Source organism: Dipteris shenzhenensis, chromosome 22, assembly GCF_047967505.1.
Source record: "Dipteris shenzhenensis isolate YYH24624 ecotype China chromosome 22, Dip_SZ_1.0, whole genome shotgun sequence".
Classification (NCBI taxonomy): domain Eukaryota; kingdom Viridiplantae; phylum Streptophyta; class Polypodiopsida; order Gleicheniales; family Dipteridaceae; genus Dipteris; species Dipteris shenzhenensis.
In genome coordinates, this window is record NC_141617.1 from 53810525 (window position 1) to 53827028 (window position 16504).

At 42.1% G+C, this 16504-nt stretch overlaps 1 protein-coding gene across 1 annotated transcript in view; it reads right to left on the minus strand.

Annotated features, from left to right (window-relative positions):
* DWF5 (Ergosterol biosynthesis ERG4/ERG24 family) overlaps nt 1–16504 on the minus strand; it is a 52300-nt gene that overhangs the window by 13692 nt on the left and 22104 nt on the right. Inside the window, exon 10 of the mRNA XM_087393318.1 lies at nt 1254–1379. Within this exon, the coding sequence (XP_087249444.1) occupies nt 1254–1379 (126 nt within the window). The remainder of the gene's footprint in view (nt 1–1253; nt 1380–16504) is intronic.

Sequence of the window (16504 nt, forward strand, 5' to 3'; positions counted from 1 at the left end):
AGATGCTGGTATGCACGCACAGAGAGATGGTTTGAGCTACCAGGGCTTCACATGGATAGACTCCCTCCCTTCCAGTACAATATGGACGCTCTGTTTTCTCCCCTCCTGTCACACGAGGTCAACCAGGTCTTCCTGAAGCCAACATCGTGATTTTTGTGTGATTGTCGTTTCTACTTTAGCTGCTGTTAAATTGTTTCACCATAACAGGGAACTCAGGGAACGAAGAAACGTGAAGGAGTTTACCTCCCTGACCAACACTTAAAATGACTGGGAAACATACAAGAAGCTACATGATGGAAAGAAATCAACTCTTTCTATCACCAAAACTCCTGGAGGAGCTGCTGAAGTGATACTCATTTATGCCTTGCAGTTAGGACAAAAACTTTCGAGTGTAAATTACTTTCTAAACATAGAAACCTTCAGCTAACTATGGGATCTGATTTCAATACAAGCAGCACAGATTTCGATATTATTTGATATCTAAAGTAACTGAACTGCTTTTTTTGTAATGTCTTTTAAGCCTATTTTGTATGGCTTCCAGTATCAACCTTACTGCCCGAAGACTCCAGCTGTTTATGAATAGAATTCAAGGTTACACTTCAAACATATATGGTTTCAGATAACAAGTAAAATAGCTGCCCAACTTTTTGTCACGATTGGCCCTTGTGCTATGGAAAGATACATCTACACGCGTCAGCCTATTGAAATCAGTGCCAAAATTTTGTATTTCCAGTCTTTCCATCCATCTTAAATTTGCACTCTAAGATCTATTAACAAAACTATTCTTCTCAGTCTGAGTGTACTACGTTCCAAAAAGTGGGGCACCTCTGTATCATTCCAAAATCACTTAACAATGTGAAGGATGTCGTCAAAAAGCGATATTAGCATTCTTCTATGTCCATTGTCACCATAACAACCCCATATCCAGAAATTACCTGCATACTACTAAACAGCATATGGTCTATCAAGCCATTCAATTATGATTGTCTGCTATTGACTGAACAGAACGTTTGAAATGAGACATCATTACCATTCTTTATCTCTTTCTTCAAAAGCAAATCAATTATAAATAAGAAGAAAATGACTACCCGCTTCAAATGTACACGATCACTAAGCAATTAAAGAGAGAAATCATCACCTCATTTCTTATTATCCAAAGTCTTGTAGATGATGTCATCATTCTTCTACTAAAAATTGATAGAATACATATATCGACATGAACATATATCGTAGATATATTATATTCCACAAACCTTGGATGGTGGCTTTCCCCAAATTAAGCATTTCCCATTTGTTTTGCGGAAGAGCTGACGTTGTCGATCACAGTCATAGTTGATATAAATGCACAAAATTCCAGCAAGCAGAATGCTCAACGAGACCTATTCACCAAGCATTATCAATATACAATTTCAACTCTCTCTCTCTCTCTCTCTCTCTCTCTCTCTCTATCTATCTATCTATCTATCTATCTACATGTGTGTGTGTGTGTGTGTGTGTGTGTGTGTGTGTGTGAGCAATGGCATACAACAAAGAACTAAGAGGACATCGTTGACGGGCCGGACAACAAAGAGTCCAATCTTCGTTATTGGACTTTGGATAGATAGGAATTGTAAAGTCTTTGATGATCCCACATTCTCTTTGTTTGCTTTCTTCAAGCGTTCTCTCCAACAATCTTTCTTTGATTGCTTGCAGACTCGATACATAGATCATGATGTATATTTGGCATATACAGACATTTTCAGCTGATGTATTTTACACTCGTTTTGAGATGGCTATTCTTGTAATATAAACAATCCTGGCTTTCACTATTTTTTTAAAAAAAGGATGTACAGCCAGCTTCACTCAAAACATGATCACTAAGGTTTTCTAGCAACATCGCATGCCCCAAGGAGATCGTGAATCCGAGGACTAGAGTGAGAGATACGACAGACTCGCCAACAGCTTCAGGCACACATCAGGCATTCCAGATTCCATAAAGGTTGAAGAAACTGTCTTTTTATCAGGCTATGAAGACTACTTCTTGGAGCACATATGGTGCTGCCATTCATGCATTTATGTTTTTGTATTAGAGAATTTCAGGACTGTTCAAACAATCAACTTTTTCTATCTAGTTATGACAATTTGGGACACATTTTTGAGGTGTATGCTCATGCCAGGCATTGACTTTAAAAATGAGCATTCAGTTGGTTATGCTTTGTGTTCACAGTAAGTCAACTTGAGAAATGTTGTATTTGTGCATTTGTTTGAGATAGTCGAGAATCCAGGCCATGTTTTTGGTGTCCTTGCCCAAGGAGGATAAGTTCGATAGCACTAGCTATTCTCTTTGGAGATTTATGGTTAGAAAGCTTTTTGTTGTATCACCAACCTTCAGGTTCTCCAAAGGGCGATAAATCCGAATGATGAGCAAATACTTAATTACAGCCAATTAGAAAATTCAAGACAGCAAACAAATAAACTTCCAACACACAATCCAAGAGCTAGAATGCCTCTGGTCTGCACCAAACACCAGATTGGCCCCAAAATCATTGGCGCCCCTTGCGGTATTTCTTTAATTATATTCAGTGAGATCAAAATACAGTAAAACCTCAACTTTGCATGACGCCCGAGAGATCAATCGACTGAATACTCAAGCAGCCTTACCACGGCCAGCAAAGGCATCAAAACCCAATGCAAATTCCATGGCCATCTTGGCAAAAACCTGTGGGCAATCTCTGGCAAGAGTAGGGCATTCAACAACCAAAATACCTAGTATCTGACAACCTCTGAACCTTGTTGAACCAGGCCAGCTAGGCAGAAACCAACAAGAACACAAGCCTGGCAGCAACATCATCAACAACACCCCTGGAGAGGAAAAACGCAGCAAAGAACACTCTTCTTGGCACCCCTCTATCTCTTAGCAGCCCAATCCTGGTAGGTGAATTGAACTGCAAGCTTTCTGGCACCCTGGCAACCTCCAAAAAAGAATTCGCCCACTTCTGGAGGCTCCAAACTGCTTAGCAACCTGTTTGAGAACCCTGGAAGACACCTATAGGTGGCGAAATTGATATGCAGCAAATTTGACAGCCTCAAAAGGCCTCTTGCAGGTGCGATGCAACAGATCCACCTGTTTGGCAGCAAGTCGAGCTGCTTGGGAGCTCCAAACAGCCCTCAAAAGATGCGAAACTGATGGTGCTTGGCCTGGAAGGCTCTTAGAAGAAGTGTGAATCAATCCTGGGGGCTCTAGAAGGCGCAGACAACAGGTATGCAGCAAAAACGAACTGATCTGGAGGGTCTGAAGGAGAAGCAGGAAGCAAGAGAGCTGGAGCAAAATGTAAGTTGAATAAAGTGAGTGTGAACAACTTACAAAAGAGAGAAGGTTTTGTCTAAGTGACAAAATGTAAGTTGAATAGAGTGAGTGTGAACAACTTACAAAAGAGAGAAGGTTTTGTCTAAGTGATAAAACCTTATCCTAACCACTAATTGTAGTTAGGGATCCTAACTATGGTCAGGGGAAAAAACCTCTAAAGAGGAAAAAGTGCCCTTAACCCACTTATTACATTACATTGATCACTGCCTCGAATATGGCAATAATTCTAACACCCCCTTGCACTGCCAATGTGATGATGTACAAGGAAATGATCAATCACCAAAAGAAGATAAGTTCAGGGCACTACCAAATGCCTCAAACTTCTCAAGTGGAAGTGCTTTGGTGAAGATGTATGCAACATTGTCATGTGTTAACGCATAGATCATACTAATCTCTCCTGCATGCAACTTCTCTTTAACATAATGATAATGAACCTCAATGTGCTTCGTGTGAGCATGAAACACAGGATTCTTTACAACTGCTATAGCACTCTGACTATCAGTGAGAATTGGAGAAGGATCCAGCTCAACTTCACATGAGGAAGTAACCACAGTGGATTATTTCTTGCTTAGCCGAGAATTGCAAGCATGTCCCAAAAAGAAACAATTACCACTAGTGGATTGCCTAGTGTCATAATCTCCAACCCAATTTGAGCCACTATAAGCATGCATCTGCAAGTCACCCCCTGGGAAACATCAAGCCATAAGACTTTGTGTCTTGCAAGTACCGGAAGATGCGTTTTACAACCTGCCAACGTGCTGTCTTTGGGCTGTGCATATATCTGCTCACCTGTGATACTACAAACGGAATATCAGGCAGTGTAATGCACAAATAAATGAGGCATCCTACAACCTGGCTGTAGAGTGTGACATCTACTAATTCACCTACATCATACATAGTAAGCTTCAGCCCTGGCTCCATGGGAGAGGCTATAGGCTTGCAATCTTGCATGTTGAACCGATCCAAGAGCTTTTGCACATACTTGGATTGAGACATAATAATGCCACGTCTCTCTTGTATGAATTGGATCCCCAAATAAAAATGTAGCATGCCCAAATCTGACATGTCATATAAAGCTTTCAATTCAGCTTTAAAATCCGTAAATTTTTCTTCATTTGACCCTGTGAGCAGCATGTCATCTACATAAATAATGATGACTAAAATATCCCCCCCATCCTTCTTGATGTAGAGGGTACTTTTAGTTGGACTGTTATGAAGCCCCTTGCTAGTCAGAAAGGCATCAATTTTAGAGTACCATGCACGTGGGGCTTGTTTTAGCCCGTACAAAGCTTTATTCAACTTGCAAACTTTATGTGCATTACCCGAAATTTCAAAGCCAAAAGGTTGCTTGACATAAACCTCTTCCAACAAGTCTCCATTAAGCAAAGCTGTTTTTATGTCCAACTGATAAACATTCCAATAAAAATGTGCAGCTATAGCAATAACTGATCTGATAATGGTCATCTACAAGCTCTGCCAAGCAAAGGAGCATCAAGCCTACTCTCCCTGAGAGTTTGGAGCAGCCAATTCGAAACAATTTTGGCTGCGTGTATTTATGTTATCTCTTGCCTAACAACAGTTACGAAACATTCAATGCTGCTCATGCGGCAACCATTGACATCGAGGATGGCATGACCGACTCGAAGCTCTTACTGCACCATCCTTTTTTAAGAGAAACCTGTGCATCTTCCCAAGTATGCACCCTTCACACGCATGAGGGGGAGGTGACTCCAAGGGAGGCAAAGCATCAACCATAGCATGTTTTAGAAGCGTCATCAAGCTGCCATAACTCATATGACTTCTCTGTCTCGAACTGCACACTTGTCATCCTCAAAGACAACCTAAAATCCTCTTTTATTGAGAGAGGACACTGAAAGCAAATTTTTCTTAATTCCAAGCACATAAAGCACATCATGAATTCTGAAATTTGTGCCATCTGTGGCAGTAAGCACAATCTCACTAATACCACGAACTGAATAAGAAGAATCAATTGCACAAGACACCCTTTTTCTAGTGGGTGATGGATGCAAAGAATCAAACAAACCCTTCCTGGAAGTGATATGTTTGGTGGCACCACTATCAAAATACCAATTATTCAATGTCTCATTGATATTGAAAGTGCATGCATCCTTAGAAGGGTCATAACTGCAAGTCGAACCCCCCCTCAATTGCAAATTTAGCGAGGTGTGAAATCCAAGATATGACTCAAGAAGAAAATTCATAGTAGTGGTTATCATCTCAGAATCACGAATAATCTATCTTATTCAACAATTTCTCTCTCAAGTCCTGAAGCTTGGTGAGGTGATCAGACATTGAGTCACCCTCATCCATGTGAGTATGCGATAACTCTCTCTTCAGGAAAGAGACCCTGGCATCATTGTGGGCTGCAAACATATTTTCCAAGATATCCCATGCTGCCTTTGAGGTCCTGCATGACCGAATGTGCGGGATAATAAACCTTTTGATAGAAAGAGAAATTACTGAAAGTGCTTGCGCATTGCGTGAATCCCACCTTTTATGTTCCTGTGTGGGAGGCACAACTGCAGCAGCCACGGCACCTAGCACTTGTCCTACACCCTGAGCTTGTCCTTTACCCCTTCCTCCACCTTGTTGAGGAGGAGTGGTAGGTGCAGCCACATTCTCTAGCCCTGTGTGAGGACACCAAACACTTCATTGTGATTGTTCTGCCATAACTGCCAAAGAAAACAAAATGCAGAAAATGTAACAAGCAATATCCCTTCATGGGATTTTAGATGCACAACCCAAATCTGCCAAAAAATCTGTCCACAATGACAGCTTGCTATCACAGCCAATCAAAGGCTCAAAATGCAACTAGAATGTCTTGCAAAGGCCAAAATGTGCCAAAATAACATTGAAAAAATGGCAATTGCCTGCAATGTCAGTCGATCTGAGTCCAAGACTGCCTGCAAAGATTCCAAACAGCTTGTACACGGCAAAATTGCATTCGAATGCCAAAAGCCCCAAATTCTTGCGAGAAACTGCAACTTAAAAAGGGCAAATTGACTGAAAGCCCCAAATTGCAATTGTCTGCAAAAGCCCCAAATTTTGCAATTGTCTTCAAAAGCCCCAAATTTTCCTGTTCTCTTGAAGTGTAGCTGAAGTAAAGTCCCACTACACTCTAGTAAATCCTTTGCAATGAACCTCACTGAGTCAGAAGCTGCAAACAAAAACTTTTGTATCTGCAACAATCTTTTGCTCTCAATCTGCAAAGACCCTCTGGTGAACAGAGCCTCTACATCACGTGCATAGATTTCTCTTCTTCTGCCTAACATACCCGTTATATATGCCTACCACCCAATATGGTCTGCTGCTCTCATATCTACAGCAGCACTTATGGTGAAAAACTACTTTGAGCTGCGACTGCTGCCAGTTGTACTAAAGAAGCTCCCCTCTGGACAGATGAAGAACTGCTAGTTGTCATGATCAACTGAACTAATCTCACTCCCCTAGACCCTAGTTGGGTGAGGGTGATCATTTAGATGCTGTTTTGTCAATCTAGGGCCTTGTTGAGTAAGGTTGACACTCTTCAATTTGTTTGGACAGCAGAACAGTGCAAACAATATTACACCATAGGAATCTGAAACCAATAATGAACTTGGCCATATCTCAATGGGCATGGCTCACCCATGTTAAGCCCAATCAAAACACTTGGTCAGTCTGTGTGATTGTTTTGGTCCCTAGGCCTTGTCCAAGTTAACCCTGAAGATGGGTTGGGTTGGGTTGGGTTGGAATAAAGTTTGCCTACGGCGGGGTCCCCACTCCATTCTGAGTTTCCTGTGTGGATTTTTATAATACTCTGAGGGGTTAAATATAAAGTCACATCCACTCTACATTACCAGTCAAGCCAGTCTCAGAGCCATGGGAAAAACCTTGCTGCTTGTAGATAGTGAGGTGATAACTACATAGATAGTCTTTCCAGTTGTTAAAAGCTCAGAAGAACCAAGACACCGCATGATAGGTGCAAAAAAGAAGTTTGGAATCTGGATCTGAAGAAGGCTAGGATAACCAAGGAAACTCTTGGCCTTTCCCTTTCAGCTCATATATTTGCTTACTGCAACAGCTACTCCTCAAACATTGGGTTTATAATTGTTGAGTATTTGCTAGTTGGTGTCCCGGCTCTGAAATAAATGGAGGGACCGGTATTGTGGATTTTGAAGCAGACATAGTCTGTTGGATTTATAGGATTGAGAATTACATTGTCATCATAATGTGTTAGAAATATGAGTTTATTATGAATGAACCCTTAAGAAGATAAGGGGGATTTAAAAAAATATGTCTGTGAGTGTGAGGCAATGAAGGAGAAGAATGTAGAAAGAAATGAAGACGGTTCTCTTTCTTACTCTGCGCTCTCTCCACAATAGTTATCAGAGCCTCCCTATTACATTCAGGTTTCTTGCAGAGAGATTCATGGTGATGTTCTACCTTAAAGAGCTTCTTGTTCTTTATCAACTCTTCCTCCAAGCCGTGTTAAGATGCACTTCACAGTTTCTTCATAGTCAGAACATACTCTCTTGACCTGCGAATGGCAAGCAAACATGCAAACTGTGAAGCTACTGGCCAGCAATAGAGCTACAAATGAACGAGAAACAGCTGTGCAAACAGCTTCATTGAGTGGAGCAGCTCAGAAAAGAGGAAAAGCTGTCAGTCGGTAATACAAGCAGAGAAACAGCGATGGCATTTGCAAGTTGCCAATGGATAGCTATGCTGCAACTCAAGACAGCTCCAAAAATCACCTCAGGAATGGAGCCAGAGGCCTGAAACTAATTCGGCATGACCAAGCGCAGCTGCTGCAGCAATTTTTTCACCAAAAAAGAGGTTGCCCAGGGGCAAAGCAGCTTCAAAAGCCTTGAAAAAGTGGTGCCCTGCTGCACATGTGAAAACCCATGACTGAGACAGGTCGAAAACTCTGAAAGCTGACGATTTTTGAAGCAAACTGGTCACAACTGTTCAAAACAGCTAGAGAATGCAATCGCCTCGCCCTGAACAGCTCCCCCAAGCAGCCTGCCACCAAAAATGAGATGAAGGCTGAGGAACTCTGCGACAAGATTTTCATGACAGGATGACCTCCAGAGGGTTGAGGAGGCGCTGGGAGTTAAGGGCAGCCTGCTCTGATTCCAATGTTGGGAAATGGAGCAAGGGTTGAGGGGAATAAAAAGCAGGAAGCTGTACTGAGAATTCAGCAATACACAATAAGAGATTACACTAGGTAGTCATAGAGACAAAACCCTAGACTAACTAGGGTCAACACATGTGGTAGCTAACTCAACCACTAACTGTGGTTAGGGGACCAAAAGCTTATAAAGGGAAAAAGTGTTCATAACCTTATCGCATGGTCACGGCCTTAGAGATTAACATTTCTAAAACAGTGCTGGACATTTGGAGCACAAAGGACTTACATCTTGTTAAAAGAACTTCTTTTTAGAAGGATTGTACAGTCGACAGTGCGAAGTCAATGAAGCTAAGCGCTGGAGATGATATACTTTTGTGAGAGTAGAATATGTCCAATCATACAAATTTAGATTTTTTGTTGTACTAAAGACCAAAAATCTACACAAAAAATAAAAAGAGAAGAAAAAAGAGGTAAACAAAAACTTTTATGAAAAACAAAAGGAAGACATACTTAGCAAACAAAGCAACACTTATGTCGTCATCAGTGCCCAAGCATAAGCAGCTATACTAGGTTTCTAAAGACCAACGGAGTCTCTTGGTGATCTATTGAATCCATTGGAAGTATCTAGAAAGGAATGGCACAGAATTTCTATGGATTTTGTGGCGAGTTTACCATGGACCTCTCATGGGAGTGATGCAATCTAGGTGATTGTTGACTTAGTCACTAAATTGGCTTGGTTCACTCCTTCTAAAGAGAGAATTTCTGCCACAAAACTAGCTTACTTGTTTGTTGAGAAGTTGTATAACCTATATGGCTTAAAGACCGAATAGTTACTGATGGACATCCTAAGTTTACTGGGCATTTCTAGCAAGGTGTATTCAAGAAATCGGATAATCATCTCAGTATGAGTTGGCTAATCATCTTAAGCTAGGTGGACAAACTGAGTGAGTTAATTGACTTTGTACGACATGTTGAGAGCATATGTCTCCAAACAGTAGTCTCATTGGAAAAAGTATCTTCTGTTGATGGAGTTTATTTACACCAGTGCTAAATATTCTGGTACTAGGCTCAATCCATTCATGCCGATGTACCGATACCAGCACAAAGCCCCATAGATACTTGGCTTATAGAAAGTCAAGGTAGGTACCGTGGCTTATTGGTTACAATAGCAACAAAATCTATTGCAGTTTGCAAGGGAAATTGTAAAAATTGGTCTAGATAGAGTGCAGTTTTATGCAAATCAAAAGCGTCCACCTTGAGTTATTGAGTTATCACATAGGGCCAACAGGTTTACTCAAAAGATCCTCAGGTAATTAAAAACGGTGTGGTTTATAAGATATCTCCTCACTTTTGTGACCCACATCTGATCATTGAAAAGATTAATGATGTGGCTCACACATTGCAATTGCCTGATGGCATTCTGATACTTGGGTACTTCACATATTGAGTCTCTAAGGATAAATTTCCCTAACTAGATGAGACCCCCTTCACTAATGGGGAGCTTCTCGAGGCCTCAAGACTCTCCCAACGCAGAAATGCCCCGAATAAGATGGTCTCTCCACTTTTTTCCCGCACCTTTTGAGAAAATCTAATGACCCAGTTGCACCTAGACTTTCAAATGATTTTGACTCAGGACAACTGCCTCAGTCTCTTACCCATGGATGAATCTGTCTAATCCCAAAGGGAGGCGATCAGACCGACATTCGATAGTGGCGTCACTCTCTTAAACACAGCATACAAGATCTTAGCCAAGGTCTTGAGTTTGCAGTTGCGCCTGCACCTTCCAAACATCATTCAGAACATGCAGATGGGCTTTGTCCAAAAAAGGAGCATCCTCGACCTGAGAAGTCATAGAGTGGGTGCATTAGAAGTCTCAGCTGCTTGCGATACCACACTTGGATTTCAAGTACACACCAGGGTGGATCGGACCTTGTTGGAGCGGACCATAAGGAGACTAAGCTTCTTGGAGTCCAAAATCTGATATCTCAAAACCACCCCACTAATTCCCGGAATGTGATTTGGTTGGGATTACCTATCGTAGAAAGGTTAAGTGACATGTGAAAAGAGAAGTATCACTCCAGCAAAGAGTTCGGAGTGGAGGAAGTGAGCTGATTTTCTGGAATCACTTCATCAACATGAGCAACGAAGAACCTGGATCTTTGCTAAGTGATTCAGCATCGAATCCCCTTCGGGATGCCATTAAGTTGTCTCTTCAAATGAAAGACCCTAGCCTTTTGGCCTAGAACATGCTCTCAAAATTGTCCCCTACTTGCTTTGATGTTTTAGTCCGACCAGACATGAGGAATAATTTATCCTCTTCACAGACAAAGTAATTACAAACATAACCAGAGCATCTCTAGCATCCCATCTTGGTTGATCTAGAGCGGGCATAGCAGGTGCTTCTCGTTGTGCCTTGGCAAGCTGGGCTTGCTGCCCACGAGGTGTCCAGCACCTCCTTGAAGTGGATTATGACCTCTGTGACCTAGACGAGTGTTGGCCCCTTTGACATAACTCCACAAGCTTTTGGCCACAAGCACGTTTTTTACCATCAAAGCTCCGAAAAGAATAGTTGGTACCATCCAACTTATCAACGTAGGCCATTAGGCCGGTACTTCCAGAAGTGGAGGGCATGCATGTCCTCAAATGTGCGAATGTGATGGCCATGGAGATTTTGGACCCGAAGGTAAAGGCACAAGCCTTGGAATTGGGAAGGGCCAATCTTGGGGTCAAAGACAATCTGATTATTGAGATTATGAAGTTTGTCGTCAATTGGATGACTATAGGCAGGGAGATCTCGAAGCAACAGGAGGATAAGGTGGTTTATGTGCACCGTTGCTACCATTGCGGGGTCAGGTACTGAGTTGTAGGTATCCTTGAATGAATGAAGGTGAAAGCAGAATCCTTCCTGAGCCATTTCCTTGGGGAAGCTGTACTTAGGGAAGTTGCATATGATATTGGGATCTTTCTTTTGGAGCTCCCAAAAGTGAGCCCAGGACCATCATCGTTCCATGGGCATATAGAGGGGATGGATCCACGAGGTGCATTGCGAAAGCAGCGCCAAAATTTCTCCTTCTTCAAAAAGGGTATGCGTGAGCATGGTTGAAGGTGAGGGGAATAGGCACATCTAAGGCTAAGTTGTAGTTGCCACATGTGTGTTTTGGGTTGGCTTGCCTCCAATCATTGAAGGATTGAGTGATAAACATAGTGAGGGGACGAACTTCCATTATTTCATACAAGTGAAGGCGGAAGCCTTCAAGTTGTGCCTTCCTGTGATGCATGCAAGCATTGTCAAGTAAGTCCTGGAAGGATTGGAGGTTGGGCCGCCATTGTACATCTTCTAGTGGTGAGGAGGGGGGCATTGGAGGAACATCATCATCCACATTCGGCATGGGGTCCTCTTCTGCATTCCCTGCAGACGAAAGGTCAATCGGTCTATGGACTAGAATTGCCGGCTGTAGCAATGTATTGATAGGTTCGTCTGGTGGGTTGATAGGAGCATGAGAGGATATGGACTTGGAGGTCCCATGCTGTGGGGTGCTAGTATTAGAGGTGTTGGAGGAGTACTCGGGCTAGTTTGTGTGGAGAAGGGAAGGTAGGACGAGATTGGCAAGTTGCGAAAGGGGGTGGGCAAGATTTGTGGGGTGCGTAGGATCGGGGTGAGGAATATCTGCAGAGAGTTGACCTAGGCCCATTGAGTGGCTAACTAGATGACAAATGGTGAGAATAGGGACTCAACATTTGACTTGAGACTAAGGAATATTTTCCAACTAGACTTGGATGACTGGAGTGAGTGTCATAGCCCTAGACTCTACTGACTCAATTCTTGTGAGTGCTTGGTAAGTGATAGGACTTGTGATGCTTAGTGAGTGTTACATGAAATTTACTTGGCTTTTGTAGCCCTAGTCACAAAATCAAGATGGGAACAATGCCACATACCTTGTAAATAGTCATGAAGAACAAGATTTAAATGTATTTGCTAATCTATCATCATGAATCGAGGATGAGAGGTTGCTAATCGATCATCTTGTAAATAGTCATGAAGAACAATATTTAAATGTATTTGCTAATCTATCATCATGGATCAATGATGAGAAGTTGTCAGATTGTCGATGAAACCCTATTGGTGAAGAATGCCCCTCTAGGTGTAGTAACATTACTTTGATATCTTGGGTTTCTTCCATTGCAGCGTTCTCATGGGTCTACTTCATTTTTAGGAGGAAGTTCTTGTGGGCCTATGGCATTGGAAGTAGATGGAATGTTTTGTAAAGGACCGACCTTGGAATAATTTGCATTGCAATCCTTTGAGAAAAACCATTGGAGTGAAACACTTTTGAAGAACCATAGTAGGTCCTTGTGTGACTCTTGCCAATGTATTTTCCACTATTGATGTTGCACATTCAATCCTTCTTGGTTTCCACTCATATTGTTTGTGGTGGTGTAGGTGGATCCTCATTTTCAATGGTGGGAGATGTCAAGTGGAACCTTGGTGAGGCTTTGGTACCTCGAGGTGGGTATTTCCTTGATAACATCCTCGTGATTGTAATAGTAACCATCATTGTCACCACCTTCTGTTTGGCAACCCTTTCCTTCTCGATGAAGCTCGATCACGGAACCCTAAATAGGCCATTGAATTTGTTTTGCCTGTCACATTACATCTGCTTGATCATATCTGCTATTTCGACATTGGGAGAAATTTGGGGCTTTTGCATTTAGGTTTGTCTTTGTGCTAGGGGATGTCAAGTGCTAGTATTGGTAATTAGATTTGGTAGACATTTGCACTAAGATTGGGTGATTCAGTCAATTATTTGGGGTTAGCTGCAATTACTTTTGCAGATTTGTGGCCCATTTGCACATTTGAGTCATTTAGTAGGGATTTGGAGTCGGCATTTTGGGGCTTTTGCAGTAGATAAGTTTTGTTGCACTAGAATTTGCAGACAGATTCTAATGCATTGGCAAGATTATTTTTATTAGCTTGCTCTCAGATGATCTTGCATTCTTTTGAGATGCCATAGGCAATGATATTAACAATAGACTGGAGTCATGGTAGTAAACGAGCAACCAGCAAAATAGCAAGCTGTCAGATGACGATATGCAGATCTCAACCTTGGGATAGAGGGAAGTGGAGTTCTTTTCGTACACCCTTCAAATCAGCCTGAGTTGACGATATCTGTCTTCCCTCTAGCCTGAGTTTATGCATTGTTGCTCCGTCCACAAGGCTAACCTCATTTCGAGTTGCCTTGGACATTTTGTAAGAGCACTTCAGCTTTCTTGTGCTCTCCAAACCTATTTTATTCTACTCCACTCTCTATCTTCCCTCTATCCCAAAACCTTATAAATGGAATCAGCAAACGACTATGGGTGGAGACTTCAACCTGAGCTCATCCAAGGAGTGCCACTCAGTGAAGAAAGAGATCTCCACATTACCAAATTTTGGTCAATGGTCTTGACTTTAGCTAGGAAATGTTCCTATTTCTTCTGGTTGTTGCCCACAAGAGCCTACCCCTTGGCCCGTTTATGGCTAGTGTAGATGGGAGAGATGAAACTTGTCATTGTTTGGTAGGTGATCTAGAGGCAATAGCACACTGCTAGTGGACTAGCAAGCTGCCCCTCGGCCCAAGGACCTAGATAGGCTTTTTAAAAATCTTGGCAAGGATGTGAAGCATCTGTTGGGTATTCACTTGGGGGATGGTGGCCTGGATGATAGAGGAAGGAATGTTCTCCATGAGATAACCTCCCCGGCCTATCTTATTGACAATGAACAGGTTACTGTTGGAACACTGAAAGGAAAGAGTAGAGTTGACACAAAATCAGAATACTTGCTTATAGAATGAAGAAGAAAGAGGTCCTTAAGTAGGCACCTCATACAAGGTCACTGACATCACTGATGACCTCAAAGCTCCACAATCATCTCCTCAATCTGCTCCTAGATTCACTCAATCATCCTATGTGGCTCTTCCACCACCTAACTGTGCTTGTGGGCACCTAACTGTGCCTCTAACACTCACACATAGAAACATAAGGTGTGCCTGAGGCATACACCTTGAGATATCCCAACAAACCCCCCCTCAAGGAAATGCCTCACGCTATGTCATGGATACATCTAGTCTCATAGTTTCTCATGCCATCTCATGGTGGTCAAGGATAAATCTATGGCTAGGTTCTCATGCTAGCAAGGGTTCCCTTGGGTGTAAGGTAAACAGAAAGGGATACAAACAGACCTTCCAATGGTTATCTCCCCTGCATGTACATGCACACAATGTCTGCAGGAGGTACCATGGAACAAAACATACACATGGCCTACATCATAAGGTGACCAGAGGTGTTTACAAAACACACACAACACAATAGTTTATTTTCATTCATTTTGGAGGACTATCTTGTGGATGCCTCATCTTGTGGAGGCTCATTCACAGTAAGTAGATTTGCATTTTCTGTCTTTGCTTTGGCTTTGCAAAATTTCTCACTATGGTTGTTTTTGCCACAGTGCTTGCATGGATTAACTTTAAAGCAGTCCTTTGAAAGGTGATTTGTCTTTCCACAGTGATTGCAAGGAGTATACTTGCCCTTCTGGAATTTCATAACATAAGCAGTGTCATTGCCTTTCCTTAGCTCCATATGTCTTTCTTCTTCTTGGAGAGCTGAGATAATGCCTTCAAGGTTAGGATTGGGAAGATTCTTCAAAGTGCTAACAATGTGATCAAAACTTTCAGGCATACTCTTAAGTAACACTGCCATAGCATCATCAGGGGTGATAGGAGAGTTGATAGAAGCTAACTGAGTCATAAGACTCCGCATATAGTTGACATGAGCAGCTAAAGTAGTATCACTTGCCATCTTTAATTCAAAGAAAGAGATTTTAAGTGATAGTTTAGATATGTGAGAGCTTGCACCAAAAATCAAGTCTAGCTTCTGCCAAGCTTCCGATGGAGACTCCAAGTCAGATATATGATGTATGTAATCATCACCCAAAGCTAAAGCAATTATACCATATGCTTTTTCTTCTCTTGCTGGATCCCTTGCCGGTCGTGTCGGAGTTGAAGATTGTCCAGCATTTGAGGCCGTAGAAGAAGCGGTAGGAGTAGGTTTGACAAGTCCCCATAAGTTCTCCCGCATCAATGCAAATTTTACCTTCATTTGCCATGTATGGAAGCCCTTTCCATTGAACTTCTCAAGATTATATAAGGTAGCCATGAGAGGGTCTAACCCAGATATTGGGCAGTGTCTATCTCTCTTACAAGGCAAAAAGAACTGAAATACTTCCAAAGTATAGGCACTTGATGTAGCAAATAGTAGTGACTAGTTTTCAAACAATGATGCTACTTTTTGCATGCTTCATAGAAGTGGATGAAATAAACACTTTCCAATCACAACCAAGTCTAGCAAGTCAAAACAAAACTAAAGCAACACTTGTAGTGAAGTTATTGAAAACTTCAAAAGACCAGAAATGCTAGAGTAGCATTTTATGTAGCATCATTTTCAAAAGTATGTCAAAACTGTCAAAACTAGAGAGCTGAACTTGGAGGGCTCATATCACACTCTTCAAAGCAAAAGAAAGGGGGCTTTCTGAGGCAAAAGAAAGCTGGTATACCACAGTAGATCCTCTGGGAAGAAGAGACGAAACTATGCGTCAGGTCGCCTTCACCTTCTTGAACAAAGTCGACTGGTTTTTCTCTGTTTTCTCCTTCAATATGCAGCCATTGCTGCTCAGATTTCAGCACAAGGTAGCTCTAGGTATGGAGAAGCTTGCCCTGAAAGGAATTAGACAAAGACGGAGCAGGCGCAGAGAAATCGCAGGAAGAAGAATCGACGATTTTCGTGCAATGGCGACCAGCAGAGCGCATATTTCGTCAATTGCTTGCAGCCCGAAATTCGCCCCAACAAGAGGGATCTCTAGCAGGAAGGGCGTGGGAAATTGGTGAGAATCGGAGGAGAACAAGCTCAAGCAAATTTTTGGAAGAAGAGGGAGAGATGGTGAAGAAGAAGAAGAGGAAGAAGATGATGATGTGACAGAAGAAGAAGAAGAAGAA